Source organism: Pristiophorus japonicus, chromosome 8, assembly GCF_044704955.1.
Source record: "Pristiophorus japonicus isolate sPriJap1 chromosome 8, sPriJap1.hap1, whole genome shotgun sequence".
Classification (NCBI taxonomy): Eukaryota; Metazoa; Chordata; class Chondrichthyes; family Pristiophoridae; genus Pristiophorus; species Pristiophorus japonicus.
This window is the reverse complement of record NC_091984.1, coordinates 237,558,445-237,585,638: the sequence shown is the minus strand read 5'-3', so window position 1 is coordinate 237,585,638 and position 27,194 is coordinate 237,558,445. Positions and strand designations below refer to the sequence as shown.

The following is a 27,194-nucleotide window of genomic DNA, read 5'->3' as shown; positions in this document are numbered from 1 at the left end:
TGGCCATCGCTAGTTGCCGTGACAACATTAAGGGACTTGAGTCACGTGTAGGCCGGGGACTAGCGAGGGATGAGTTAGGGTTTTTACAACAATTGGCCAATTTTCACTTGGATTAGAATCATAGGATCGTACAGCACAGAAGGAGGCCATTCGGCCCATCGTGCCTGTGCTGGCTCTTTGATAGAGCGGTCTGATTAGTCCCACTCCCCCCTGCTCTTTCCCCTTGTGAATTTTTCCCCTTCAGGTATTTACCCAATACTTGAGATCGCCCAACAACCTTCTAAACTCCAGGGAATACATGCCATGTTTCTGCACCCTCATCATTTAACCCTTCAAACGCCACTATCATTCTGGTCACTGGTAAGATTCCCTGAGCGATGTGAGAAGAAAGAGGTTCACCAGACTGATTCCTGGGATGAGAGGGCTGTCTTATGATGAGAGATTGTGTAGAATGGGCCGATACTCTCTGGAGTTTGGAAGAATGAGAGGTGATCTCATTGAACCATACAAGATTCTGAGGGGGTTTGCTGAGAGGATGTTTCCCCCGGGCTGGGGAGTCTAGAACCAGGAGTCACAGTCTCAGGATAAGGGGTTGGCCATTTAGGACTGAGATGAGGAGGAATTTCTTCACTCAGAGGGTGGTGAACCTTTGGAATTCTCTGCTCCAGAGGGCTGTGGACGCTGAGTCTCTGAATATATTCAAGGCTGAGATCGATAGATTTTTGGAGTCTAGGCGAATCGAGGGATATGGGAATCGGGCGGGAAAGTGGAGTTGAGGTCAATGATCAATCTCCTTCTTCTTAGGCAGTCCCTCGGAGTCGAGGATGACTTGCTTCCACACTAACAGGAGTTCCCAGGTGACTGATGAGACCAATGCGGGACCTACAGTCTCTGTCACAGGTGGGGCAGACGGTGGTTGGAGGGACGGGTGGGTGGGAGGCCTGGATTGTCGTGCGGACCGGGGTCAAGTATGCCTGAGTCATCGCACAAACGTTCTTCTCGATCTTCCTTGCTGCAATGCTCCATCTCACCCTCAGCAAGCTCCCCGCTGGAGTGGAGCTAATCTACAGAACAAAGAGGATGACAAGCCATGATCTCATTGAATGGCGGAGCTGTATGGCCAACTCCTGCTCCTATATCTTATCTCCCTTAGCTGTATTTTGGGTGGGTATGTTTGCACTGGGTGCATTCTGTCGATATTTATGCTTTGCTTGAGTCTCAGGTACTTTTATTTTATCATTAACTCCACTTCAGTGCTATTTTGAGTCTCCATCTCGAATCCCTTTGAGAATGAGAGGTGTCAGCCCCATCACCCTTCTGTTTTTATCTCTTGATCCAACTGACGACCCAATCCATTAGCAGATTAATATTTAACTCACAGTGTCAATGGAAGCATTGTGCAGGTCTGATTGATATCCCCGCCGCTCCCAGAACTAACTGATGAGTGCAACACTCTGTGACTCAGTGAGTCGGGAGGAGTGGCCACCGCTGTGGATTATAAATCAACCAGATTTAAATTCAAATCAAAGCAGCCGCTTGATCGGCTCCCCATCCACCACCTTCAACATTCACTCCCTCCACCACCGGCGCACCGTGGCTGCAGTGTGCACCATCTACAAGATGCACTGCAGCAACTCGCCAAGTCTTCTTCGGCAGCACCTCCCAAACCCACGACCTCTACCGCTTCATCATCATCACAGGCAGTCCCTCGGAGTCGAGGAAGACTTGCTTCCACTCTTAGCATGAGTTCTCAGGTGACTGACCAGTCCAATACGAGAACCACAGTCTCTGTCACAGGTGGGACAGACAGTGGTTGAGGGAAGGGGAGGGTGGGACTGGTTTGCCGCACGCTCCTTCCGCTGCCTGCGCTTGCTTTCTGCACGCTCTCGGCGACGAGACTCGAGGTGCTCAGCGCCCTCCCGGATGCACTTCCTCCACTTAGGGCGGACTGGTCTTTGGGCCAGGGACTCACAGGTGTCGGTGGCGATGTTGCATTTTATCAGGGAGGCTTTGAGGGTGTCCCTGTAACGTTTCCTCTGCCCACCTGGAGTTCCGAGTAGAGCGTTTGCTTTGGGAGTCTTGTGTCAGGCATGCGGACAATGTGGCCCGCCCAACGGAGCTGATCAAGTGTTGTCAGTACTTCGATGCTGGGGATGTTGGCCTGGTCGAGGGCACTAATGTTGGTGCGTCGGTCCTCCCAGGAGATTTTGGAGAAAGAACAAGGGCAGCAGGCGCATGGGAACACCACCACCTCCAAGTTCCCCTCCCAGTCCCACACCATCCTGACTTGGGAATATATCGGCCGTTCCTTCATCGTCGCTGGGTCACAATCCTGGAACTCCCTCCCTAACAGCACTGTGGGAGCACCTTCACCACACGGACTGCAGCGGTTCAAGAAGGCAGCTCACCACCACCTTCTCAAGGGGCGATTAGGGATGGGCAATAAATGCCGGCCTTGCCAGCGATGTCCACATCCCGAGAGTAATTTTTTTCTAAAGCCCTCCCTAACCCTTTGCCAAATATCTCCTATTTACACAGGAAAATCTTTTTGCTCGATGTGATGTGATTGTAAGTAAGTTAAACACTTAAGCTCGGATAAGTAGAAGGGAAATTGGCCTGATTTAATCACAAGACAAATAAGAGTTGGACTCGGAGCTGCCCAGTGTAAATCTTTAGTCGGGCAGTGTGCGAGAATTGCCAGTCTCGGCAGAGAGGATGTTGCGATGCAGTCACTGGGTCCACCGTGGGCCCTGAGGTTTGCCGTGAATCCGCTGGATCCGAAATGTTCCAATCGCCTCTCTCTGCCTTTTTTTTGTACCCATTACAGTCGGCTCCTCCAGTTCGATGAGCTCGGTGGGTTCCTGCAGCGGCCGTGTGTTCCAGTGCTCACCCGTGGGACCCAGCACCGAATCGTCACCAGCGCTGTACGACGGGCCCTCGAGTCTCAGGTACACCTACCCCGATACCATGGCGACGAACATGGAGGCCATGGTGACCTTCGAGGCCCCGGATCTGCCGGAGGAAACGCTTATGGAGGTGCACACATTTTTTTTAAAGGTTTTTATACTGTATTTTAGGGAAGGCCGAAGCCCCATGGTCACTGTTGTAATGTAGGAAACGTGGCTGCCAATTTTCACAAAGCAAGATCCCACCAACAGCGATGAAATAAGGGTCTCGGATAATCTGTTTTTTTGTTATGAGGGAACGCTGCACTGTGGGAGGGCAGTACTGAGGGAGTGCTGCACTGTCGGAGGGGCAGTACTGAGGGAGTTGCCGCACTATCGGAGGGGCAGTACTGAGGGAGTTGCTGCACTGTCGGAGGGGCAGTACTGAGGGAGTGCTGCACTGTTGGAGGAGCAGTACTGAGGGAGTGCTGCACTATCGGAGGGGCAGTACTGAGGAAGTTGCCGCACTATCGGAGGGGCAGTACTGAGGGAGTTGCTGCACTGTCGGAGGGGCAGTACTGAGGGAGTGCTGCACTGTTGGAGGAGCAGTACTGAGGGAGTGCCGCACTATCGGAGGGGCAGTACTGAGGGAGCGCTGCACTGTCGGAGGGGCAGTACTGAGGGAGTGCTGCACTGTTGGAGGAGCAGTACTGCGGGAGTGCCGCACTATCGGAGGGGCAGTACTGAGGGAGCGCCGCACTGTCGGAGGGGCAGTACTGAGGGAGTGCTGCATTGTCGGAGGGGCAGTACTGAGGGAGTGCTGCACTGTCGGAGGGGCAGTACTGAGGGAGCGCTGCACTGTCGAAAGGGCAGTACTGAGGGAGCGCTGCACTGTCAGAGGTGCTGTCTTTTGAATGAGACGTTAAACCGAGGCCCCGTCTGCTCTCTTAGCTGGATATAAAAGATCCCACGACATTATTTTGAAGAAGAGCAGGGGAGTTATCCCCAGTATCCTGGGGCTTATATTTATCCCTCATTGGATATAGTCAAGAGGGAGTTAGATATGGCCCTTATGGTTAAGGGGATCAAGGGGTATGGAGAGAAAGCAGGAAAGGGGTACTGAGGGAATGATCAGCCATGAACTCATTGAATGGTGGTGCAGGCTCGAAGGACCGAATGGCCTGCTCCTGCACCTATTTTCTATGTTTCTATGTTAAGTAACACACCAACAACAGATTATCTGGTCAATATCACTTTGCTGTGTGTGGGAGCTTGCTGTGCACAAATTGGCTGCCGCGTTTCCCACATTACAACAGTGACTACACTCCAAAAGTACTTCATTGGCTGTAAAGTGCTTTGGGACGTCCGGTGGTCGTGAAGAGCGCTATATAAACGCACGTCTTTTCTTTGTTCACATCGGCTCTGCTGCACTCAATATAAAAAGGATGAACATTTCAGAGAAACGGTTCTTCATGTTTTGTTGGGTAGCTATTACCTAAAGTGCAGCGGTGGTTTTAAGCTGACTGGGGAAGTGACAGACCTTGCTGTGCTCAAACCGCCTCAACGGCAGTGACTCTGCCTCACTTGGATAATTGATGACACGGCAAAGGTTACGGGGACGTTCGGGAATTGCGAGCCGCTGATTGCTGCGTCCTTTTGTTTTACCAAGGGCGGGCATACTTTGTCCACCTGGCTTGGCTTCCGACACCTGCTCGCTGCGTGGGGAGGTGGGGTGTGTCAACACTGTGGGGGCTGGGTCATTAAATGTATTTGAGGCGGAGATAGACAGATTTTTGAGCGATAAGGGAGCCAAGGGTTACGGGGAGCGGGCAGGGAAGTGGAGCTGAGTCCATGATCGGATCAGCCACGATCTTATTGAATGGCGGAGCAGGCTCGAGGGGCCGAATGGCCGACTCCTGCTCCTATTTATTGTGTTCTTGTGTAACTCTGGGAGAGCTGATAGCCTCTGCTGTCGCTATAGATGTGGCACGAGGGAGGAAGATTTGTTGGAATGACCTACGCTGTTGGCGTTAAAAACTCCCCCACAGCCTGAACGTGTTGGAACGGCCTGGCTGGAGGGGCGAACTCGATTTTACGTCACTGGCTGTGGGTCAGGACCACAGTGCAAGGTTCTTAAGAACATAAGAAATAGGAGCAGGAGTCGGCCATACGGCCCCTCGAGCCTGCTCCGCCATTCAATACGATCATGGCTGATCTGATCATGGACTCAGCTCCACTTCCCTGCCCGCTCCCCATAACCCTTTACTCCCTTATCGCTCAAAAATCTGTCTATCTCCGCCTTAAATATATTCAATGACCCAGCCCCCACAGCTCTCTGGGGCAGAGAATTCCACAGATTTACAACCCTCTGAGAGAAGAAATTCCTCCTCATCTCAGTTTTAAATGGGCGGTCCCTTATTCTGAGACTATGGCCCCCCCCCAGTTCTGCATCCCCCTCATGAGGGGAAACATCCTCTCTGCATCTACCTTGTCAAGCCCCCTCAGTGTCTTAATATGTTCCACCGGAGAGATCGGGGACCACAGCCGGCAACAGAGCAACACGTCCCGGGGGTTCCCCAGGAAATGACGAGATCGCTCAGTGCAGTGTGTGTGGGTCAGCCCTGCGTTTCCTCAGCCCTGCACCCAGGGATCTCACAGCCCCCGTACACAGGGCCAAAGTGGGCCCCCTCTCCCGTCTGTTCACATGCTTTTATTCCCGTGGCTGCATTGAAAAATAAGAAAGACTTGCATTTGTATAGCACCAATCACAACCTCATGATGTCCAAAGTGCTTCACAGCCAATTAAGTACTTTTTGAATTGTTTTCACTCTTGTAATGTAGGGAAAAAATTGCCAAATTTCGCACAGCAAGCTCCCACAAATGGCATTTAAAATAAATGACCAAATAATTTATTTTACGTGTTAGTTGAGGCATAAATAATAGACCAGGATAACTACCCTGCTCTGAATGTAAATAGCACCATGGAATCTTTTATGTCCACCTTCGAGGGTAGACAGGGCCTCAGTTTAACATCTCATTTGAGAGATAGCACCTCCGACAGTGCGCACTCCCTCAGCACTGCCCCTCCGACAGTGCGACACTCCCTCAGCACTGCCCCTCCGACAGTGCGGCACTCCCTCAGCACTGCCCCTCCGACAGTGCGGCACTCCCTCAGTACTGCACCTCCGACAGTGTGGCACTCCCTCAGCACTGCCCCTCCGACAGTGCGGCACTCCCTCAGCACTGCCCCTCCGACAGTGCGTCACTCCCTCAGCACTGCCCCTCCGACAGTGCTGCACTCCCTCAGCACTGCCCCTCCGACAGTGCGGCACTCCCTCAGCACTGCCCCTCCGACAGTGCGGCACTCCCTCAGCACTGCCCCTCCGACAGTGTGGCACTCCCTCAGCACTGCCCCTCCGACAGTGCGGCACTCCCTCAGCACTGCCCCTCCGACAGTGCGGCACTCCCTCAGTACTGCCCCTCCGACAGTGCGGCACTCCCTCAGCACTGCACTGGGAGTGTCAGCTTTATGTGCTCAAGCCGCTGGAGTGGGACTTGAACCCACAACCTTCTGGCTCAGGGACAAGAGCGCTGAGCCACGGCTGACACCTCAGGCTTTACTGTGATGGTATTGGAGGGAGGGAGGGAGGGGCGGAGAGGTGAGTGGAGGGGAGACGTAGGAGGGAGGGGCGGAGGGAGGAGGGAGGGAGGAGAGAGGGAGGAGGGAAGGAGGAGAGAGGGAGGGGGAGGGATGGATGGGAGGGCAGGAGAGGCTGAGGGAGGGAGGAGTGGGGAGAGGAGGGAGGGAGGGGCGGAGTGGGGAGTCGAGGGGGAGGAGGGGAATGGAGGAGGAGTGGAGGGGCGGAGGGAGGGAGGAGGAGGGGAAGGGAGGGGCAGAGGAGAGGGAGGCGAAGGAGGGGGGGAGTGGCGGAGGCAGGGAGGGAGGTGGGAGGGAGGAATGGAGGGGTGGAGGGGGGAGAGAGGGAGAGAGGGTGGCGAGTGCTAGAGAGAGAAATACAATTTTATTTCCCGTGTCATTTTATAGACGGGAACAATCCCTGAATGGAGGGGGAGTTGCCCAGTACTTAGTGAGTTGTCTCCTGTGTGGGTTCAGTGCCCGGCCCATGGGTCAGTGCCCGGCCCGTGGGCTCAGTGTCCGGCCCAGGGGTCAGTGTCCGGCCCATGGGTTCAGTGTCCGGCCCATGGGTTCAGTGTCCGGCCCAGGGGTCAGTGCCCGGCCCAGGGGTCAGTGTCCGGCCCGTGGGTTCAGTGTCCGGCCCAGGGGTCAGTGTCCGGCCCAGGGGTCAGTGTCCGGCCCGTGGGTTCAGTGCCCGGCCCGTGGGTTCAGTGCCCGGCCCAGGGGTCAGTGTCCGGCCCGTGGGTTCAGTGTCCGGCCCGTGGGTTCAGCGTCTGGCCCGTGTGTTCAGTGTCCGGCCCAGGGTTCAGTGCCCGGCCCAGGAGTCAGTGCCTGGCCCGTGGGTTCAGTGTCCAGCCCAGGGGTCAGTATCCGGCCCATGGGTTCAGTGTCCGACAAGTGTGTTCAGTGCCCGGCCCAGGGGTCAGTGTCCAGCCCAGGGGTCAGTGCCCGGCCCAGGGGTCAGTATCCGGCCCGTGGGTTCAGTGCCCGGCCCAGGGGTCAGTATCCGGCCCAGGGGTCAGTATCCGGCCCGTGGGTTCAGTGTCCGGCCCAGGGGTCAGTATCCGGCCCAGGGGTCAGTATCCGGCCCGTGGGTTCAGTGCCCGGCCCGTGGGTTCAGTGTCCGGCCCAGGGGTCAGTGCCCGGCCCGTGGGTTCAGTGTCCGGCCCAGGGGTCAGTATCCGGCCCAGGGGTCAGTATCCGGCCCAGGGGACAGTGCCCGGCCTGTGAGTTCAGTGCCCAGCCCGTGGGTTCAGTGCCCAGCCCAGGGTTCAGTGCCCAGCCCGTGGGTTGAGTGTTGGTCAGCCGCGGCGATTGACAGCAGTGCCTGTGCCGTTCACAGCAGGAACACACGGAGATCCTGAAGAACCTGCGCTTCACCCTGATCTTCGTGCACTGCGTGATGGAGATCGCCTCAGCCAAGGGCAACCCCTTCGAGATGATGTGCAGCTCGGTGACTTCGGCCTGCCAGCTCCAGGAGAGCGTGGTGGTGGATCAGATCAGCCTGCTGAGCAAGGAGTGGAGGTGAGGGAGGGGGGCACAGCTCGAGCCCGCTCCCCGTATCCGTCGTCCGTCGCCCCCAGCTCAAACCCTTTTGTCCCCGAGTCTCATCCTTGTTCTCCAATCCCTCCATAGCCTCGCCCCTCCCTATCTCTGTAACCTCCTCAATGGTCCAACGAACCCCCGAGATCTCTGCGCTCCTCCAATTCTGGACTCTCGCGCATCCCCCAATTTCCATCGTTCCACCATCGGTGGCCGTGCCTTTTGTTGCCTGGGCCCCAAGCTCTGGAACTCCCTCCCTAAACCTCTCCGCCTCTCTACCTCTGACCCTTCCTGTAAGAAGCTCCTTAAAACCGACCTCTTTGACTAAGCTGTTGATCACTTGTCCTAATATCGCCCTATGTGGCTCGGTGCGAAATCTCTCTGATACCCTTGCTGTGAAGTGCCTTGGCACGGTTTACTACGTTGACAGCGCTGTATAAGGACAACTTGTTGTTGTCAGAAGGTTGTGGTTCAAGCCTCACTCCCGGGACTTGAGCACACAATCCAGGCTGACACTCCAGTGCAGTGCTGAGGGAGCGCTGCAATGTTGGAAGCGTCGTCTTTCCGATGAGACGTTAAACCGTGTCCAGTCTGCCTGATATTGTAGCAATTAGAAGGGCTACAGAGGAACAGGAGGAGGCCATTCAGCCCCTCAAGCCTATTCTGCCACACACACACATATTCACTCACACACACTCACACACACACTCTCATACACACACTCATACACACACACTCTCACACACACACACTCATACACACACTCTCTCATACACACACTCTCTCATACACACTCACACACACACACACACACACTCACACATACACACTCACACACACACACACACACACACATTCACACTCACTCACATACTCACCCACACACACATACTCTCACACACACTCACACACATACACTCTCACATACTCACACACTCACGCACACACACACATATACACTCTCTCACACACACACACTCACATACTCACACACTCACATACTCACACACTCACATACTCAAGCACACACACACACTCACACACATACACACTCACACACACACATACATACTCACACACACACACACATCTTCACACACACACACATCTTCACACACACACATCCTCACACACACACACACACACACACACATCCTCACACACACACACACACTCACTCACACACACACTCTCACACACTCACACACATACACTCTCACACACACACTCACACACTCACATACTCACATACTCACACACACACTCTCACACACTCTCTCACACACACACACACACACACATACTCACACACTCAAGCAAACAGACACACACACACACTCACACACACTCTCATACACACACACACACTCTCTCACACACACACACATACACTCTCTCTCTCACACACACACACACACTCACACACATACACTCTCACACACTCACACACACATACACATACACTCTCACACACACACTCACACACACATACACATACACTCTCACACACACACACACACACACACACGCATACACTCTCTCTCTCACACACTCACACACACATACACATACACTCTCACACACATACACATACACTCTCACACACACACATACACTCTCACACACACACACACACACACATACACTCACACACATACACATACACTCTCACACACACACACACACACACACACACACACACATACACTCTCTCTCTCACACACACATACACACACACACACATACACTCTCTCTCACACACACATACACACACACACACATACACTCTCACACACACACACACACACGATCCTTTTCTGACTATAATCCTGGTTTCCCTTTATTGCAGCTACGCCGAGCAGCTGGTTCTCTACATGAAGGTTGCTGAGCTTCTGTCATCAGCCTTGCACATGAGCAAGAACCAGATCAAGGCGGGCAAGCTGTGCCCATCATCGACGGTCAAAGAAGGTTTGCTGATGATGCTAATGCATAGTGTGGCTGATCCTATTACTCGCGTACGAAGCCTGTCGAGAATTGGTTGTGAATGTCCCAGGTGGAGCCCCCAATCACACAAAGGTCTTGACCTTTTCCACAATGCACAGGGGCTTTTCGTCGGCATTTCAATTGAACTGGGATTGGCAGCGAGACTTTGCATCTCCATGTGGTCTCACCATGTCTGTCTGGCAAGAATCAATGACTCAGAGAATCTTACAGCACAGGAGGTCATTCGGCCCGTCGAGCTTGTGCTGGCTCTGTGAGAGAGCGATCCAATCAGTCCCGCTTCCCCTCGCTCTTTCTCCGTAGTCATGCAAATGTTTCCTTTTCAAGTATTTACCCAATTCCCCGTTTGAAAGTTACTATTGAATCTGCTCCCACCGCCCTTTCATGCAGCGCGTTCCCGATCATAACAACTCGCTGCGTAAAAACATTCTCCCCATCTCCCCCTCTGGTTCCATCGCCGATTATCGTCAATCTGTGTCCCGCCTGCCCCGGAAACAGTGTCTCCTTATTTACTCGATCAAAAACCCCCATAATTTTGAGCCCCTCTATCACATCTCCCCTTAATCTTTTCTACAGAAGAACATAAGAATTAGGAACAGGAGTAGGCCATCTAGCCCCTCGAGCCTGCTCCGCCATTCAACAAGATCATGGCTGATCTGGCCGTGGACTCAGCTCCACTTACCCGCCCGCTCCCCGTAACCCTTAATTCCCTTATTGGTTAAAAATCTATCTATCTGTGATTTGAATACATTCAATGAGCTAGCCTCAACTGCTTCCTTGGGCAGAGAATTCCACAGATTCACAACCCTCTGGGAGAAGAAATTCCTTCTCAACTCGGTTTTAAATTGGCTCCCCTTAATTTTGAGGCTGTGCCCCCTAGTTCTAATCGCCCCGACCAGTGGAAACAACCTCACTGCCTCTATCTTGTCTATCCCTTTCATTATTTAAAATGTTTCTATAAGATCACCCCTCATCCTTCTGCACTCCAACGAGTAAAGACCCAGTCTACTCAATCTATCATCATAAGGTAACCCCCTCATCTCCGGAATCAGCCTAGTGAATCGTCTCTGTACCCCCTCCAAAGCTAGTATATTCTTCCTTAAGTAAGGTGACCAAAACTGTATGCAGTACTCCAGGTGCGGCCTCACCAATACCCTGTACAGTTGCAGCAGGACCTCCCTGCTTTTGTACTCCATCCCTCTCTCAATGAAGGCCAACATTCCATTCGCCTTCCTGATTACCTGCTGCACCTGCAAACTAACTTTTTGGGATTCATGCACAAGGACTCTAAAAGAGTTTCATGCACAAGGACCCCCAGGTCCCTCTGCACCTCAGCATGTTGTAATTTCTCCCCATTCAAATAATATTCCCTTTTACTGTTTTTTTTCCCCAGGTGGATGACCTCACACTTTCTGACATTGTATTCCATCTGCCAAACCTTAGCCCATTCGCTTAACCTATCTAAATCTCTTTGCAGCCTCTCTGTGTCCTCTACACAACCCGCTTTCCCACTAATCTTTGTGTCATCTGCAAATTTTGTTACACGACACTCTGTCCCCTCTTCCAGGTCATCTATGTATATTGTAAACAGTTGTGGTCTCAGCACCGATCCCTGTGGCACACCACTAACCACTGATTTCCAACCCGAAAAGGACCCATTTATCCCGACTCTCTGCTTTCTGTTCGCCGGCCAATTCTCGATCCATGCTAATACATTTCCTCTGACTCCGCATACCTCTATCTTCTGCAGTAACCTTTTGTGTAGCACCTTATCGAATGCCTTTTGGAAATCTAAATACACCACATCCATCGGTACACCTCTATCCACCATGCTCGTTATATCCTCAAAGAATTCCAGTAAATTAGTTAAACATAATTTCCCCTTCATGAATCCATGCTGCGTCTGCTTGATTGCACTATTCCTATCTAGATGTCCCGCTATTTCTTCCTTAATGATAGTTTCAAGCATTTTCCCCACTACAGATGTTAAACTAACCGGCCTATAGTTACCTGCCTTTTGTCTGCCCCTTTTTTTAAACAGAGGCGTTACATTAGCTGCTTTCCAATCCGCTGGTATCTCCCCAGAGTCCAGAGAATTTTGGTAGATTAAAACGAATGCATCTGCTATAACTTCCGCCATCTCTTTTAATACCCTGGGATGCATTTCATCAGGACCAGGGGACTTGTCTACCTTGAGTCCCATTAGCCTGTCCAGCACTACCTCCCTAGTGATAGTGATTGTCTCAAGGTCCTCCCTTCCCACATTCCTATAACCAGCAATTTTTGTCATGGTTTTTGTGTCTTCCACTGTGAAGACCGAAGCAAAATAATTGTTTAAGGTCTCAGCCATTTCCACATTTCCCATTATTAAATCCCCCTTCTCATCTTCTAAGGGACCAACATTTACTTTAGTCACTCTTTTCCTTTTTATATATCTGTAAAAGCTTTTACTATCTGTTTTTATGTTTTGCGCAAGTTTACCTTCGTAATCTATCTTTCCTTTCTTTATTGCTTTTTTAGTCATTCTTTGCTGTTGTTTAAAATTTTCCCAATCTTCTAGTTTCCCACTAACCTTGGCCACCTTATACGCATTTGTCTTTGATTTGATACTCTCCTTTATTTCCTTGGTTATCCACGACTGGTTATCCCTTCTCTTACCGCCCTTCTTTTTCACTGGAATATATTTTTGTTGCGCACTATGAAAGAGCTCCTTAAAAGTCCTCCACTGTTCCTCAATTGTGCCACCGTTTAGTCTGTGTTTCCAGTCTACTTTAGCCAACTCTGCCCTCATCCCACTGTAGTCCCCTTTGTTTAAGCATATTACGCTCGTTTCTGACACAACTTCCTCACCCTCAATCTGTATTACAAATTCAACCATACTGTGATCACTCATTCCGAGAGGTTCTTTTACTAGGAGATCGTTTATTTTTCCTGATTCATTACACAGGACCAGATCTAAGATAGTTTGCTCCCTTGTAGGTTCTGTAACATACTGTTCTAAGAAACAATCCCATATGCATTCTATGAATTCCTCCTCCAGGTTACCCCCGTGTGATTTGAGTTGACCAATCGATATGTAGGTTAAAATCCCCCATGCCGTTCCTTTTTCACATGCCTCCATTATTCCCTTGATTATTGCCCGCCCCACCGAGAAGTTATTATTTGGGGGCCTATAAACTACACCCACCAGTGACTTTTTCCCCTTACTATCTCTAATCTCCACCCACAATGATTCAACATTTTGTTCATTGGAGCCAATATCATCCCTCACAACTGCCCTGATATCATCCTTTATTAACAGACCTACCCCACCTCCTTTCCCTTCCTGTCTATCTTTCCGAATCGTCAGATACCCCTGTATGTTTAATTCCCAGTCTTGGCCACCCTGCAACCACGTTTCTGTAATGGCCACTAAATCATACCCATTTGTAATGATTTGTGCCGTCAACTCATTTACTTTATTTCGAATGCTGCGTGCTTTAATGTTTTAATCCTAGTTTATAAACCATGATTTTTAGTTTTGACCCCTCCTGCAGCCCCTTTATATTCAGTGGCCCTTTTTGTTTTTTTGCCTTGGGTTTCTCTGCCCTCTACTTTTACTCATCTCCTTTCTGTCTTTTGCTTTTGTCTCCTTTTTGTTTCCCTCTGTCTCCCTGCATTGGTTCCCATCCCCCTGCCATATTAGTTTAACTCCTCCCCAACAGCCCTCGCAAACACTCCCCCTAGGACATTGGTTCCGGTCCTGCCCAGGTGCAGACCGTACAGTTTGTACTGGTCCCACCTCCCCCAGAACCGGTTCCAATGCCCCAGGAATTTGAATCCCTCCCTGCTGCACCACTGCTCAAGCCACGTATTCATCTGCACTATCCTGTGATTCCTACTCTGACTAGCACGTGGCACTGGTAGCAATCCCGAGATTACTACTTTTGAGGTCCTACTTTTTAATTTAGCTCCTAGCTCCTTAAATTCGTCTCGTAGGACCTCATCCCTTTTTTTAACCTATGTCGTTGGTATCAATGTGCACCACGACAACTGGTGTCTTGCACCCGCTCCGAGACATCCTTGACCCTTGCACCAGGGAGGCAACATACCATCCTGGAGTCTCGGTCTCTACATCAATTTACGTTCTGAATGACTGGCTACTCTTTTTCCCGATGAGCCACAGAAAGGTACATTTGTGATGGTCGCACACTGTAATATTAGTAGCATTTATATAGCGCCTTTCATGGCCGCAGCGCATCCCAATGTGCTTCACAGCCAATGAAATACTTTTGAAGTGTCAGCTATGGCTCAGTAACCTCTTGAGTCAGAAAGTTGTGCATTTGAGTCCGACTCCAGAGACTTGAGCACAAACATCCAGGCTGACACTCCCAGGGCAGTACTGAGGGAGTGCAACACTGTCGGAGGGGCAGTACTGAGGGAGTGCAACACTGTCGGAGGGGCAGTACTGAGGGAGGGCAACACTGTCGGAGGGGCAGTACTGAGGGAGCGCCGCACTGTCGGAGGGGCAGTACTGAGGGAGCGCCGCACTGTCGGAGGCGCAGTACTGAGGGAGCGCTGCACTGTCGGAGGGGCAGTACTGAGGGAGCGCTGCACTGTCGGAGGGGCAGTACTGAGGGACTGCTGCACTGTCGGAGGGGCAGTACTGAGGGACTGCTGCACTGTCGGAGGGGCAGTACTGAGGGAGTGCTGCACTGTCAGAGGGGCAGTATTGAGGGGACGCTGTACTGTCAGAGAGGGGCAGTACTGAGGAAGGGCTGCACTGTTGGAGGGCAGTATTGAGGGGACGCTGTACTGTCAGAGAGGGGCAGTACTGAGGAAGCGCCGCACTGTCAGAGGGGCAGTACTGAGGGAGGGCTGCACTGTCGGAGGGCAGTATTGAGGGGACGCTGCACTGTCAGAGAGGGGCAGTACTGAGGAAGCGCCGCACTGTCGGAGGGGCAGAACTGAGGAAGCGCCGCACTGTCAGAGGGGTAGTACTGAGGGAGCGCCGCACTGTCGGAGGGGCAGTACTGAGGGAGCACCGCATTGTCGGAGAGGCAGTACTGAGGGAGCACCGTACTGTCAGAGGGGCAGTATTGAGGGAGTGCTGCACTGTCGGAGGGACAGTACTGAGGGAGGGCTGCACTGTCAGAGGGGCAGTATTGAGGGGACGCCGCACTGTCAGAGGGGCAGTACTGAGGGAGTGCCTCACTGTCGGAGGGGCAGTACTGAGGGAGCGCGGCACTGTCAGAGGGGCAGTACTGAGGGAGTGCCGCACTGTCGGAGGGGCAGTACTGAGGGAGTGCCGCACTGTCGGAGGGGCAGTACTGAGGGAGCGCGGCACTGTCGGAGGGGCAGTACTGAGTGAGTGCCGCACTGTCGGAGGGGCAGTACTGAGGGAGCGCTGCACTGTCGGAGGTGACGTTTTTCAGATGAGGCGTTAAACCGAGACCCCGTTGCTCCCTCAGGTGGATGTAAAAGATCCCATGGCCACTATTTTGAAACGAGCAGGGGAGTTATCCCCGGTCTCCTGGCCATTATTTATCCCTCTGTCAGCATCACTTAAAAAATTCAGATTCCTTGGTCATTATCACATTGCTATGTGTGGGAGCTTGCTGTGCGTGAATTGGCTGCTGTGTTTCCTACATTACAACAGTGACTACACTCCAAAAGTACTTCATTGGCTGTGAAGCGCTTTGGGACGTACGGAAGTCGTGAAAGTTGCTATATAAATGTAGGTCTTGCTTTTCACTGTTGTAATATAGGAGGATGGAAAGAGGTTGAACCTCCTTTACCCGGAACCCTCGGGACCTGGCCTGTTCTGGATAAGGGATGTTTCCAGGCGAGGGGTGGTCACGTTAAATTGGACGGTACAGGTACTGAGCAAGGGGATATCGGGGCTGCCTGGCTTGGGGCTGGGAGTGCGGCAGAGAGATCATGGGGTGGGGGGAGGGAGGGTGACGAGGGTGCGGTGGATGGCGGGGTCAGGCCAGCGATTGCGGGAGTCGGCAGCGAGGAAGGGCTTCAATTTGTTCATGTCGGAGTTCTGCGCATGCGCCACCCGGTGGCCGGGAATGGTTCTGGACGAGGGGTGGTTCTGGATAAGGGAGTTCTGGATGAGGGAGGTTCAACCTGTAATATATTATATGAAACTTGGACCAAAACTTCAAATAAGAAACCAGCGTCTTTGTGTCCCCCTAGTGGTGAAGAAGCTGAACGAACGCTACAAGTCCTGCGTGTCCCACTGTCGCTGCCTGACCATCAGACTGCAGCGTTTCTTTGTTGACAAGCAACGGCTCATGGATAGGATCAACAGCATCACCGCTGAGAAGCTCATCTACAGTCACACCGTGCAAATGGTAAACCTCTCGCTGCCCACTGGACGCACTGAAACATCAGATTCTGAGGGAGATAAGAACACAGGAAATAGGAGCAGGAGTAGCCCACCTGGCCCCTCGAGCCTGCTCCGCCATTCAATAAGATCGTGGCTGATCCGATCATGGGCTCAGCTCCACTTCCCTGCCCGCTCCCCATAACCCTATACTCCCTAATCGCTCAAAAATCTGTCTATCTCCACCTTAAATATATTCAATGTCCCAGCCTCCGCAGCTCTCTGGGGCAGAGAATTCCACAGATTTACAACCCTCTGAGAGAAGAAATTCCTCCTCATCTCAGTTTTAAATGGGCGGTCCCTTATTCTAAGACTGTGGGCCCAAGTTTCGGGCCGCGCCGTGGACGCCCGTTTTTCGCGCCACAAAGTGCGCCTAAAAAAACTCACCGATTCTCCGGCTCCCTGCAGGTCCTCTGGCCCTCGGCGCAGCACGAGCTGTGGGGAGCGGAGCCAGGTCCCTGCGCTGAAAACAGTGCAGGGTCCTCTGCACATGCGCGCTACAGTGGGCACGCATGTGTAGTAGCTCCAGGCGCCCGAAACTGTGGGAGGGGCCCGAAGCACGCAGCCTCTAGCCCTGGCCGAATGGCCTCACTGGGGCTGCGTGAATAAGGCTCCTCCCACCCGACTCGACCCGACCCGACTTGACTCCTGCTCCCACTTCCCAGACCGGACCGGACCCCTGCTCTTCCCACCCCGCCCCGGCGACCCGACCTCCGCTCCCCCAACTCCCCACCCCCGGGGACCCAACCTCCACTCCACACCACCCTTCCCGCTCCCCGCCCGGCGACGTGACCTCCGCTTTCCCCCCTCCTCCACCTCCGCTCCCCCCCCCCCCGGCAACCCGACCTCTGCTCCCCCCCCCCCTGACCCGACCTCCGCTACCCCGCGCCCGCCCCCCCCCAAAGCGTATTGACCTCCGCTCCCCCCCCCCAGTGACCTGACCTCCGCGACTCTTTCCCCCCCCCCCCCCGACCTTCATGACTCTCCCCCCTCCGACTTCCGCGATTCGCTCCCCCCCCAATCTCCGCGACCCCCCCGAGCTCCGTGACCCCCCCCCCCCGATCTCCGCGACCCCGACCTCCGCGACTCTCTTCCCCCCCCCCCGACCTCCGCGACTCTCCCCCCCCCCCCCCCCCGATCTCCGCGATCCCCGATCTCCGCGATCCACCCCCGATTTTGCGAACCCCCCTCCCCCGGACCCGGGACCCAAATCCCGACGCCATCTTCCTGTAAATGCAGCCCGAAGTCTTGGGCCCGGCCGTTCAGCCTCCTTCTCTCCTTCCCTCCCTCCCTCCCCTCTCCTTCCTCCCTCCCTCCCCTCTCCTCTCTCCCTCCCCCCTCCACTTCCTCCCCTCCCCTCCCTCCCTCCCCTCTCCTCCCACCCTCCCCTCTCCTCTATCCTCCTCTCCTCGCTCCTTCACTCCTTCCCCCTCCCTCCCTCCATCCCCCCTCTCTCCCCCTCCATCCCTCTCCTCTCCCCTCCTCCTCCACCTCCCTCCTCCTTCCTCCCCCTCTCTCCCCCACCCTCCTCCTCCCCCCCCGCCATTCCCTATGCCTGATTTGTAACCTACGCCTGATTTTCTAAGTGTAGACAAGTTTTTTCTGAGCGTACAAAAATCTTCACTTATTCCATTCTAAGTTAGTTTGGAGTATGTTTTCACTGCCTAAACTTTCAAAACGGGCGTAAGTGGCCGGACACGCCCCTTTTGGAAAAAAAATCTGTTCCAAACTGGAACTGTTCCAACTGAATAGCACTGGAGCAAACTAAATGCCGAGAATTGCAATTTCTAAGATACTCCATTCTAAACCAGTTGCACCAAAAAAACAGGAGCAACTCAGGCTGAAACTTGGTCCCAACATTCCCTAGTTTTAGTTTCCCCTGAGTGGAAATATCCTCTCTGCATCTACCTTGTCGAGCCCCCTCATTATCTTATATGTTTTGATAACATCACCTCTCATTCTTCTGAACACCAATGTGTAGAGGCCCAACCTACTCAACCTATCTTCATAAGTCAATCCCCTCATCTCCGGAATCAACCTGGTGAACCTTCTCTGAACAGCCTCCAATGCAAGTATATCCTTCCTTAAATATGGAGACCAAAACTGCATGCAGTACTCTAGGTGTGGCCTCACCAATACCCTGTACAGTTGTAGCAGGACTTCTCTGTGTTTATACTCCATCCCTCTTGCAATAAAAGCCAACATTCCATTTGCCTTCCTGTTTACTTGCTGCACCTGCATACTAACTTTTTGTGTTTCATGCACAAGGTAGATGCAGTGAGGGTGTTTCCCCCGGGCTGGGGAGTCTAGAACCAGGGGTCACAGTCTCAGGATAAGGGGTTTGGCCATTTAGGACTGAGATGAGGAGGAATTTCTTCACTCAGAGGGTGGTGAATCTTTGGAATTCTCTGCCCCAGAGGGCTGTGGAGGCTCAGTCTCTGAGTATATTCAAGGCTGAGATCGATAGATTTTTGGACTGTAGGGGAATCGAGGGATATGGGGATCGGGCGGGAAAGTGGAGCTGAGTCCATGATCAGGTCAGCCATGATTTTATTGAATGGCGGAGCAGGCTCAAGGGGCCGAATAGCCGACTCCTGCACCTAGTTCTTATGAAACCCCGGTAGGGAAAGGGGAATAGAAACTTAGAAACATGGAAAATAGGTGCAGGAGTAGGCCATTCCGCCCTTCGAGCCTGCACCACCATTCAATAAGATCATGGCTGATCATTCACCTCAGTACCCCTTTCCTGCATTTTCTCCATACCCCTTGATCCCTTTAGCCGAAAGGGCCATATCTAACTCCCTCTTAAATATATCCAATGAACTGGCATCAACAACTCTCTGAGGTAGGGAATTCCACAGGTTAACAACTCTCTGAGTGAAGAAGTTTCTCCTCATCTCAGTCCTAAATGCCCTACCCCTTATCCTAAGACTGTGTCCACTGGTTCTGGACTTCCCCATCATCGGGAACATTCTTCCCGCATCTAACCTGTCCAGTCCCGTCAGAATCTTGTAGTTTCAATAAGATCCCCTCTCATCCTTCTAAACTCCACTGTATAAAGGTCCATTTGATCCAGTCTCTCCTCATATGTCAGTCCCGCCATCCCGGGAATCAGTCTGGTGAACCTTCGCTGCACTCCCTCAATAGCAAGAACATCCTTCCTCAGATTAGGAGATCAAAACTGAACACAATATTCCAGTTGAGGCCTCACCAAGGCCCTGTACAACTGCAGTAAGACCTCCCTGCTCCTATACTCAAATCCCCTAGCTATGAAGGCCAACATACCATTTGCCTTCTTCACTGCCTGCTGTACCTGCATGCCAACTTTCAATGACTGATGTACCATGACCCCCAGGTCCCGTTGCACCTCACCCTTTCCTAATCTGTCGCCATTCAGATAATATTCTGCCTTCGTGTTTTTGCCCCTAAAGTGGATAACCTCACATTTATCTACATTATACTGCATCTGCCATGCATTAGCCCACTCACCTAACCTGTCCAAGTCACCCTGCAGCCTCTTAGCGTCCTCCTCACAGCTCACACCGCCACCCAGTTTAGTGTCATCTGCAAACTTGGAGATATTTCACTCAATTCCTTCATCTAAATCATTAATGTATATTGTAAAGAGCTGGGGTCCCAGCACTGAGCCCTGCGGCACTCCACTAGTCACTGCCTGCCATTCTGAAAAGGACCCGTTTATCCCGACTCTCTGCTTCCTGTCTGCCAACCAGTTCTCTATCCACGTCAGCACATTACCCCCAAAACCATGTGCTTTGATTTTGCACACCAATCTCTTGTGTGGGACCTTGTCAAAAGCCTTTTGAAAGTCCAAATACACCACATCCACTGGTTCTCCCTTGTCCACTCTACTAGTTACATCCTCAAAAAATTCCAGAAGATTTATCAAGCATGATTTCCCTTTCATAAACCCATGCTGACTTGGACCGATCCTGTCACTGCTTTCCAAATGCGTTGCTATTTCATCTTTAATAATTGATTCCAACATTTTCCCCACTACTGATGTCAGGCTAACCGGTCTATAATTACCCGTTTTCTCTCTCCCTCCTTTTTTAAAAAGTGGTGTTACATTAGCTACCCTCCAGTCCATAGGAACTGATCCAGAGTCAATAGACTGTTGGAAAATGATCACCAATGCATCCACTATGTCTATGGCCACTTCCTTAAGTACTCTGGGATGCAGACTATTAGGTCCTGGGGATTTATCGGCCTTCAATCCCATCAATTTCCCTAACACAATTTTCCACCTAATAAGTATTTTCTTCAGTTCTTCTTCTCACTAGACCCTCGGTTCCCTAGTATTTCCGGAAGGTTATTTGTGTCTTCCTTTGTGAAAACAGAACCAAAGTATTTGTTTAACTAGTCCGCCATTTCTTTTTTCCCCATTATAAATTCACCTGAATCTGACTGCAAGGGACCTACGTTTGTTTTCACTTATCTTTTTCTCTTCACGTATCTGTAGAAGCCTTTGCAGTCAGTTTTTATGTTCCCTTCAAGCTTCCTCTCATACTCTATTTTCCCCCTCCTAATTAAACCCTTTGTCCTCCTCTGCTGTATTACAAAGTTCTCCCAGTCCTCAGGTTTGCTGCTTTTTCTGGCCAATTTATATGCCTCTTCCTTGGATTTAACACTATCCCTAATTTCACTTGTTAGCCACGGTTGAGCCACCTTCCCCATTTTATTTTTACTCCAGACAGGGATGTACAATTGTTGAAGTTCATCCATGTGATCTCTAAATGTCTGCCATTGCCTATCCACCGTCAACCCTTTAAGTATCACTCGCTAGTCTATTCTCGCCAATTTACGTCTCATACCATCGAAGTTACCTTTCCCTAAGTTCAGGACCCTAGTCTCTGAATTAACTGTCACTCTCCACCTTAATAAAGAATTCTACCATGTTATGGTCACTCTTCCCTAAGGGGCCTCGCACAACAAGATTGTTAATTAGTCCTTTCTCATTACACATCACCCAGTCTAGGATGGCCAGCAATCTAGTTGGTTCCTCGACATATTGGTCTAGAAAACCATCCCTAATACACTCCAGGAAATCCTCCTCCATCGCATTGCTACCAGTTTGGTTAGTCCAGTCAATATGTGGATTAAAGTCGTCCATGATAACTGCTGTACCTTTATTGCATGCATCCCTAATTTCTTGTTTGATGCTATCCCCATCCTCATTACTACTGTTTGGTGGTCTGTACACAACTCCCACTATCGTTTTCTGCCCTTTGGTATTCCACAGCTCCACCCATACCGATTTCACATCATCCAAGCTAATGTCCCTCCTTACTATTGCATTAATTTCCTCTTTAACCAGCAATACCACCCTACCTCCTTTTCCTTTCTGTCTATCCTTCCTAAATGTTGAATACCCCTGGATGTTGAGTTCCCAGCCTTGGTCACCCTGGAGCCATGTCTCTGTGATGCCAATTACATCATATCCGTTAACTGTTATCTGCGCAGTTAATTCGTCCACCTTATTCTGAATACTCCTCGCATTGAGGTACAGAGCTTCAGGCTTGTCTTTCTAACATACTTTGCTCCTTTCGAATTTTGCTGTAATGTGGCCCTGTAATGTGTAATGAAGGTTGTGTGTTTTTGTCCGATTGTAGGTGCAGTCCACGGCACTGGATGAGATGTTCCAGCAGGGAGAGGACTGTATTCAGCGATATCACAAGGCACTGCTTCTCATGGAGGGCCTCTCACAGATAATCACTGACCAGGAAGACGTCGACAATATCAGCAAGTGTAAGAGGCTTTTACCGAGCGATTCTTCCTCAGGGCACATTCTCTCCGTGCTCCTTAAGCAATCCCGATTTAATTTTGAAAGCTATATCTGAACGTGGCTTTGCATTACTTAACTGTTCCAAAGGGGATTATCTTCTTTGTGTTGGTTTGGCACAGCAGGGAGTTCGCTTTGATCGAGAGTCACTGCAGTCACTGGCCAAACATCCTCACTTCATATTATTCAGCCTCCTTCTCTGAAATTTGCAAGGGAAAAGAGCAACCAACCCACCAGCCCTTCCCCACACACCATGATGTGTATTCTTACCCGGACATAGTTTCAACTCCAGTCCCGTGGCCCGCACCAATCTGTTTCTACCCCACGCAAACTAGAGGTGTTCCAAAACTCGGCTGCCCCGTGTCCTAACTCGCACCGTGTCCCACTCACCCATGACCCCCTGTGCTCGCTGACCTACATTGGCTCCCGGTTAAGCAACACCTCGATTTCAAAATTCTCATCCTTGTTTTCAAATCCCTCCATGGCCCTCGCCCCTCCCTATCTCTGTAATCTCCTCCGGCTCCACAATCCCCCGAGATAGCTGCACTCCTCTAATTCTGTCCTCCTGAGCATCCCCGATTATAATCGCTCCACCATCGGTGGCTGTGCTTCTGTTGCCTGGGCCCCAAGCTCTGGAACTCCCTCCCTAAACCTCTCCGCCTCTCTACCTCTCTTTCCTCCTTCAAGACGCTCCTTAAAACCGACCTCTTTGACCAAGCTTTTGGTCACCTGCGCTAATTTCTAATTATGTGGCTCGGTGTCAAATTTTGATCTCACAACACTCCTGTGACGTGCCTTGGGACATTTCACTATGTGAAAGCCGCTATATAAATGCAAGTTGGTGCTGTTGGTGGTGCTAATGGGCCGCTGATAGCAGCTCCCTGACTGACACCTTCATTTGATATTCTAAGTTACACAGTAAAAGTTCTGAAATGTCTTTTGCCCTCAAAACATTAACGAGAACTTGGCCTTGCTAGACGAAAAACTACTGGGGTCCATAGAGTTTGCCTTCTCCCATCCTGGGAGTCCCACGATCCAGAGATCTATCAAACAATGATAGGGCTGGAGAGAATGCCTATTGATAGATTATTCCAGTTCAACAACAACAACTTGTATTTATATAGCGCCTTTAAGGTAGTGAAATGTCCCAAGGCGCTTCACAGGAGTTTTATGAGACTAAAAATTTGACACCGAGCCGCATAAGGAGAAGTTAGGGCAGGTGAAGAGATCGGTTTTAAGGAACGTCTTGAAGGAGGAGAGAGAGGCGGAGAGGTTTAGGGAGGGAGTTCCAGAGCTTGGGGCCCAGGCAACAGAAGGCACGGCCACCAATGGTGGAGCGATCTCTGTCTGGTTCAGGGTGGAACAGGCTCGAAGGATCATGCGGACTACTCCTGCTCCTAATTCTTATGTTCCTTATGAATTGGCTCCCAAGCAGGTGTCGATAGGGGCCCACACACACACTCTCACCCCATACTGCAACATACCAGCTACGTGCCAGGATTATACGCTAGTGCAACCTTAAAACTGACACGGAGCGGGGAGGGGGACGGGGTTGGGGGGAGGGGTTGAGTGCAGCCTCAGACAGGAGTTGGGGAGGGGGATGGAGTCAGTGACTAGGGAACGGAGTTTGTGGCAGGGGCAGAAAACAATGGCTTCGGACTTCCCAATATTCCAATTGGAGAAAATTTCTGCTCATCCAGACGGACAAGCAGTCTGACGATTTAGGCGGGTTCGAGAGAAGTGGTGGTGAGGTAGAGCTGGGTGTCGTCAGCGTACACGTGGAAACTGGCGGCGTGTTTGCGGATGATGTCGCCGAGGGGCAACATGGAGATGGGAAATGGGCGGGGGCCGAGGGTAGATCCTTGCTAAGCTCAGTGGTAAGCGTATCGAGCGTGCCTATTGTCTTCTCCCCCCTACCCCTGCCACTAACACACGCTGTCCTTCCTTCCCTCCTCTCTAGGTAAGCAGTGCATCGAACGCAGGCTGTCCGCGCTGCAGCCGGGGCTGTGCGCGTGAAGCTGCCGAGCTGGATCATCCTGCCACGTCTCGCAGTGACTGGGACCCTCGGACGCTGCACCCAGACCACCCTGCCCGGCATTTCCCCCCCCCCCCCGCCGAAAGTGGGGTGCGTTTTCATCTTTCTTTTGTTTGCATATCGCCTGCAAAAACCGAGTGGCTTCATCATTCAGGACATTGAATGGAAACGTCCGTTTTCACCCCCCCCCCCCCCCCCCCCGAGAACCTGCTGTACCAATTACACATTGTCCTTTGTAACCAAGTCGCTCGGAGAGACGTCCGTCAGTTCTTCGCCTGACTGAAGAGGAAAGGACAGCGCTGGGAATCTTCCCCAACTTTGCATTCGGGCGAAAATGAATGACTTTCAGCCGGGGAGACACTGTAGCCTGGTTAAAATAACCAAACGGAACACATCGGTTGATCCACTGAAAGAAGCGACCTGTACATTGACACTGAGGAAAGTCCGTGACACGTGTTCAAAGCAACAGGGCTTTCTGGGGTTTTTTTGTTTTTCATCGAACGCTGCCTTGAAGCACTTTCCCCACTTTGTTCTAAAGTGTTAATCACACACACACACACACACACACACACACACACACGAGAAAAACGCCCCACACACTAGCCTGTAAAATGGAGCTGCACTTTATATTAGCGTTGGTTATGAACTTGAACCGCACCATGTCCCAAGCAACGTGATCACAGGAGGTCAGAATCCAAAGTTACGCTGCACTCAGCCCTGTTTCCCTTCCCCCTGACCCTGTCTCCCTCCCCGCTCCGTGTCTGTTTTTAGGTTGCACTCGTGTATAATCCCAGCATGTAGCTGGTATGTTGCAGTATGGTGTGTGTGCGTGTGTCGGCCTCCCTATCGACACCTGCTTGTGATCGAAATCGCACGGAACGCAAGAGTCAGGAGCAGGAGTCGGCCATTCAGCCCCTCGAGCCTGCCCCGCCATTCAATGGGCTCCACTCTGCTCCCTTTCCAAGTCCCGTCTGCCACACAGAAGCAGCAGCAACAGACAATCGCCCCTGTAGACTGTTCCTCATCGACTTCTGGTTCCGTTTCTCGTGATTTTGTTGTGTGTGTGTGTGCGTTGTGTGTGTGCTTTGCTTTATATTTGGTAGGTGAATGAAGCAGAGAGAGTTGCGAATGGAGCAGAGTCTGAATGGCAGAACGCGGAGGCTGGATGTGTGTCTGCAGTCCCGCGCTGATGCAAATTGTGTCACTTGAATGTACTGTTAGAATTCAGAGCGGCTCGTGATTTACAGATTGTCAACCAAATGATTTCCTTTTTATCTCTCCCGTAAATACTTGAAAACTAGCCACTGTGTGTGTATCTAAGAATATATATATATGTGTATAGCAAAAATATCAGTGCCACCAAACACACTGCAAGGTGTTTGATTGAACCCCAAGCTGTGTGAGATAAATATTGTCGATTAGTATTTATTGCTTTGTAGCCAGTGAGTAAGGTGAGTCACTGGAGTGATTTACTGTACCCAAGCGCACCATCCAAAGCGACTGGATCTGCCTCACTGCTGCCAGGTTGGCGTGTAGTTATTTTTCTTTTGACAGATTTCACAAGGACTGCGCCTCAGCTCTTGACTTATATATTCAGGTTGGAACTGTTCAAAGTGTATTATTTTTTGTTACTCTGCGATGTTAAAATGCTGGAAACATTTTCTTCAGTTTTTATTTCCGTGCGTGCTGTAACTTCGTTTTTTTGGGGTTTTTGAACTGTACAAAAAAAAAACAATCTAATAAAACAGTTGGGAATATTTGGCTGTTCCTCTCTCCCTGCCCCGCCCCCCCGTGCCTTGCGAAGGGAGTTTTGTCTTCGCCCTATTGGCTGACTGTGATTGGAAGGGGCTTGTGGGACATTGCGAACTCTCCCTGTGGCCCAGGATATAAGGAGATTCACGCTTCAAACCTATCTCTTTGTCCATGCGTTTGGCCACCTGTCCCAATCTTTCCTTCTTAGGCTCAATAATGTCAGTATTCACTGGGTTGATTCCGGAGATGAGGATAGGTCGAGTAGGTTGGGCCTATATTCATTGGAGTTCAGAAGAATGAGAGGTGATCTTATAGAAACATAAGATAATGAGAGGGCTCAACAAGGTGGATGCAGGGAGGATATTTCCACTCATAGGGGAAACTAAAACTAGGGGACATAGTCTCAGAATAAGGGGCCGCCCATTTAAAACGGAGATGAGGAGGAATTTCTTCTCTCAGAGGGTTGTAAATCGGTGGAATTCTCTGCCCCAGAGAGCTGTGGAGGCTGAGTCATTGAATATATTTAAGGCGGAAATAGACAAATTTTTGAGCAATAAGGGAGTAAAAGGTTATGGGGAGCTGGCAGGGAAGTGGAGCTGAGTCCATGATCGGATCAGCCATGATCTTATTGAATGGTGGAGCAGGCTCAAGGGGCCAGGTGGCCTACTCCTGCTCCTATTTCTTATGTTCATATTTGGTCTGATGATGCTTGTAAAGTATTTGCTTCATGGGTTCTTTGCTGAAGAATTCACAGCAACACATTGCTATTAAGAACGAGTTAGTTTATTAGCAAAGGTTTAACAATCACACGACACATTACCGGTTCATCCACCAGGCTCAACACCACCTGCCCCATCGTGGATCCTCCGAACCCAACTGGCTGGGGTTTTATTGAGTCTTGTGAACATCACGTGACTGACTAATTCACTCACAGTGCCACAGCCCTACAACTATTTTGGTAGGATGTAAAATCAAGTGCCCTCTTTTGGCAAGGGCACTCAAACCCACAAATGAACAAATAAAACTTTAAACAGTCAAATTAAAGTTTGGTTGCCGGGGGTGATGATTCACTCCAGTCCCTCCGGCGCCCATCTCTCGCGGAAGGCCGTGAGCGTACCGTTGGACCCCGCGTGCTCCATCTCCAGGGACACCCTGGCTCGAACGTAACC

General features: G+C 51.3%; 1 protein-coding gene across 4 annotated transcripts in view; it reads left to right on the top strand.

The window, feature by feature from the left end:
* The window catches only part of ulk1b (unc-51 like autophagy activating kinase 1), a 133,993-nt gene extending 107,971 nt beyond the window's left edge, over positions 1-26,022 (top strand). For all 4 annotated transcript variants that reach the window (XM_070888138.1, XM_070888136.1, XM_070888139.1 and 1 more), the window contains 6 exons: positions 2,828-3,036; positions 7,865-8,046; positions 9,914-10,032; positions 16,249-16,406; positions 22,069-22,204; positions 24,199-26,022. In XM_070888138.1, the coding sequence (XP_070744239.1) occupies positions 2,828-3,036; positions 7,865-8,046; positions 9,914-10,032; positions 16,249-16,406; positions 22,069-22,204; positions 24,199-24,254 (860 nt within the window). In that variant the 3' untranslated portion in view covers positions 24,255-26,022. The remainder of the gene's footprint in view (positions 1-2,827; positions 3,037-7,864; positions 8,047-9,913; positions 10,033-16,248; positions 16,407-22,068; positions 22,205-24,198) is intronic.
* Positions 26,023-27,194: the final 1,172 nt, after the last annotated feature.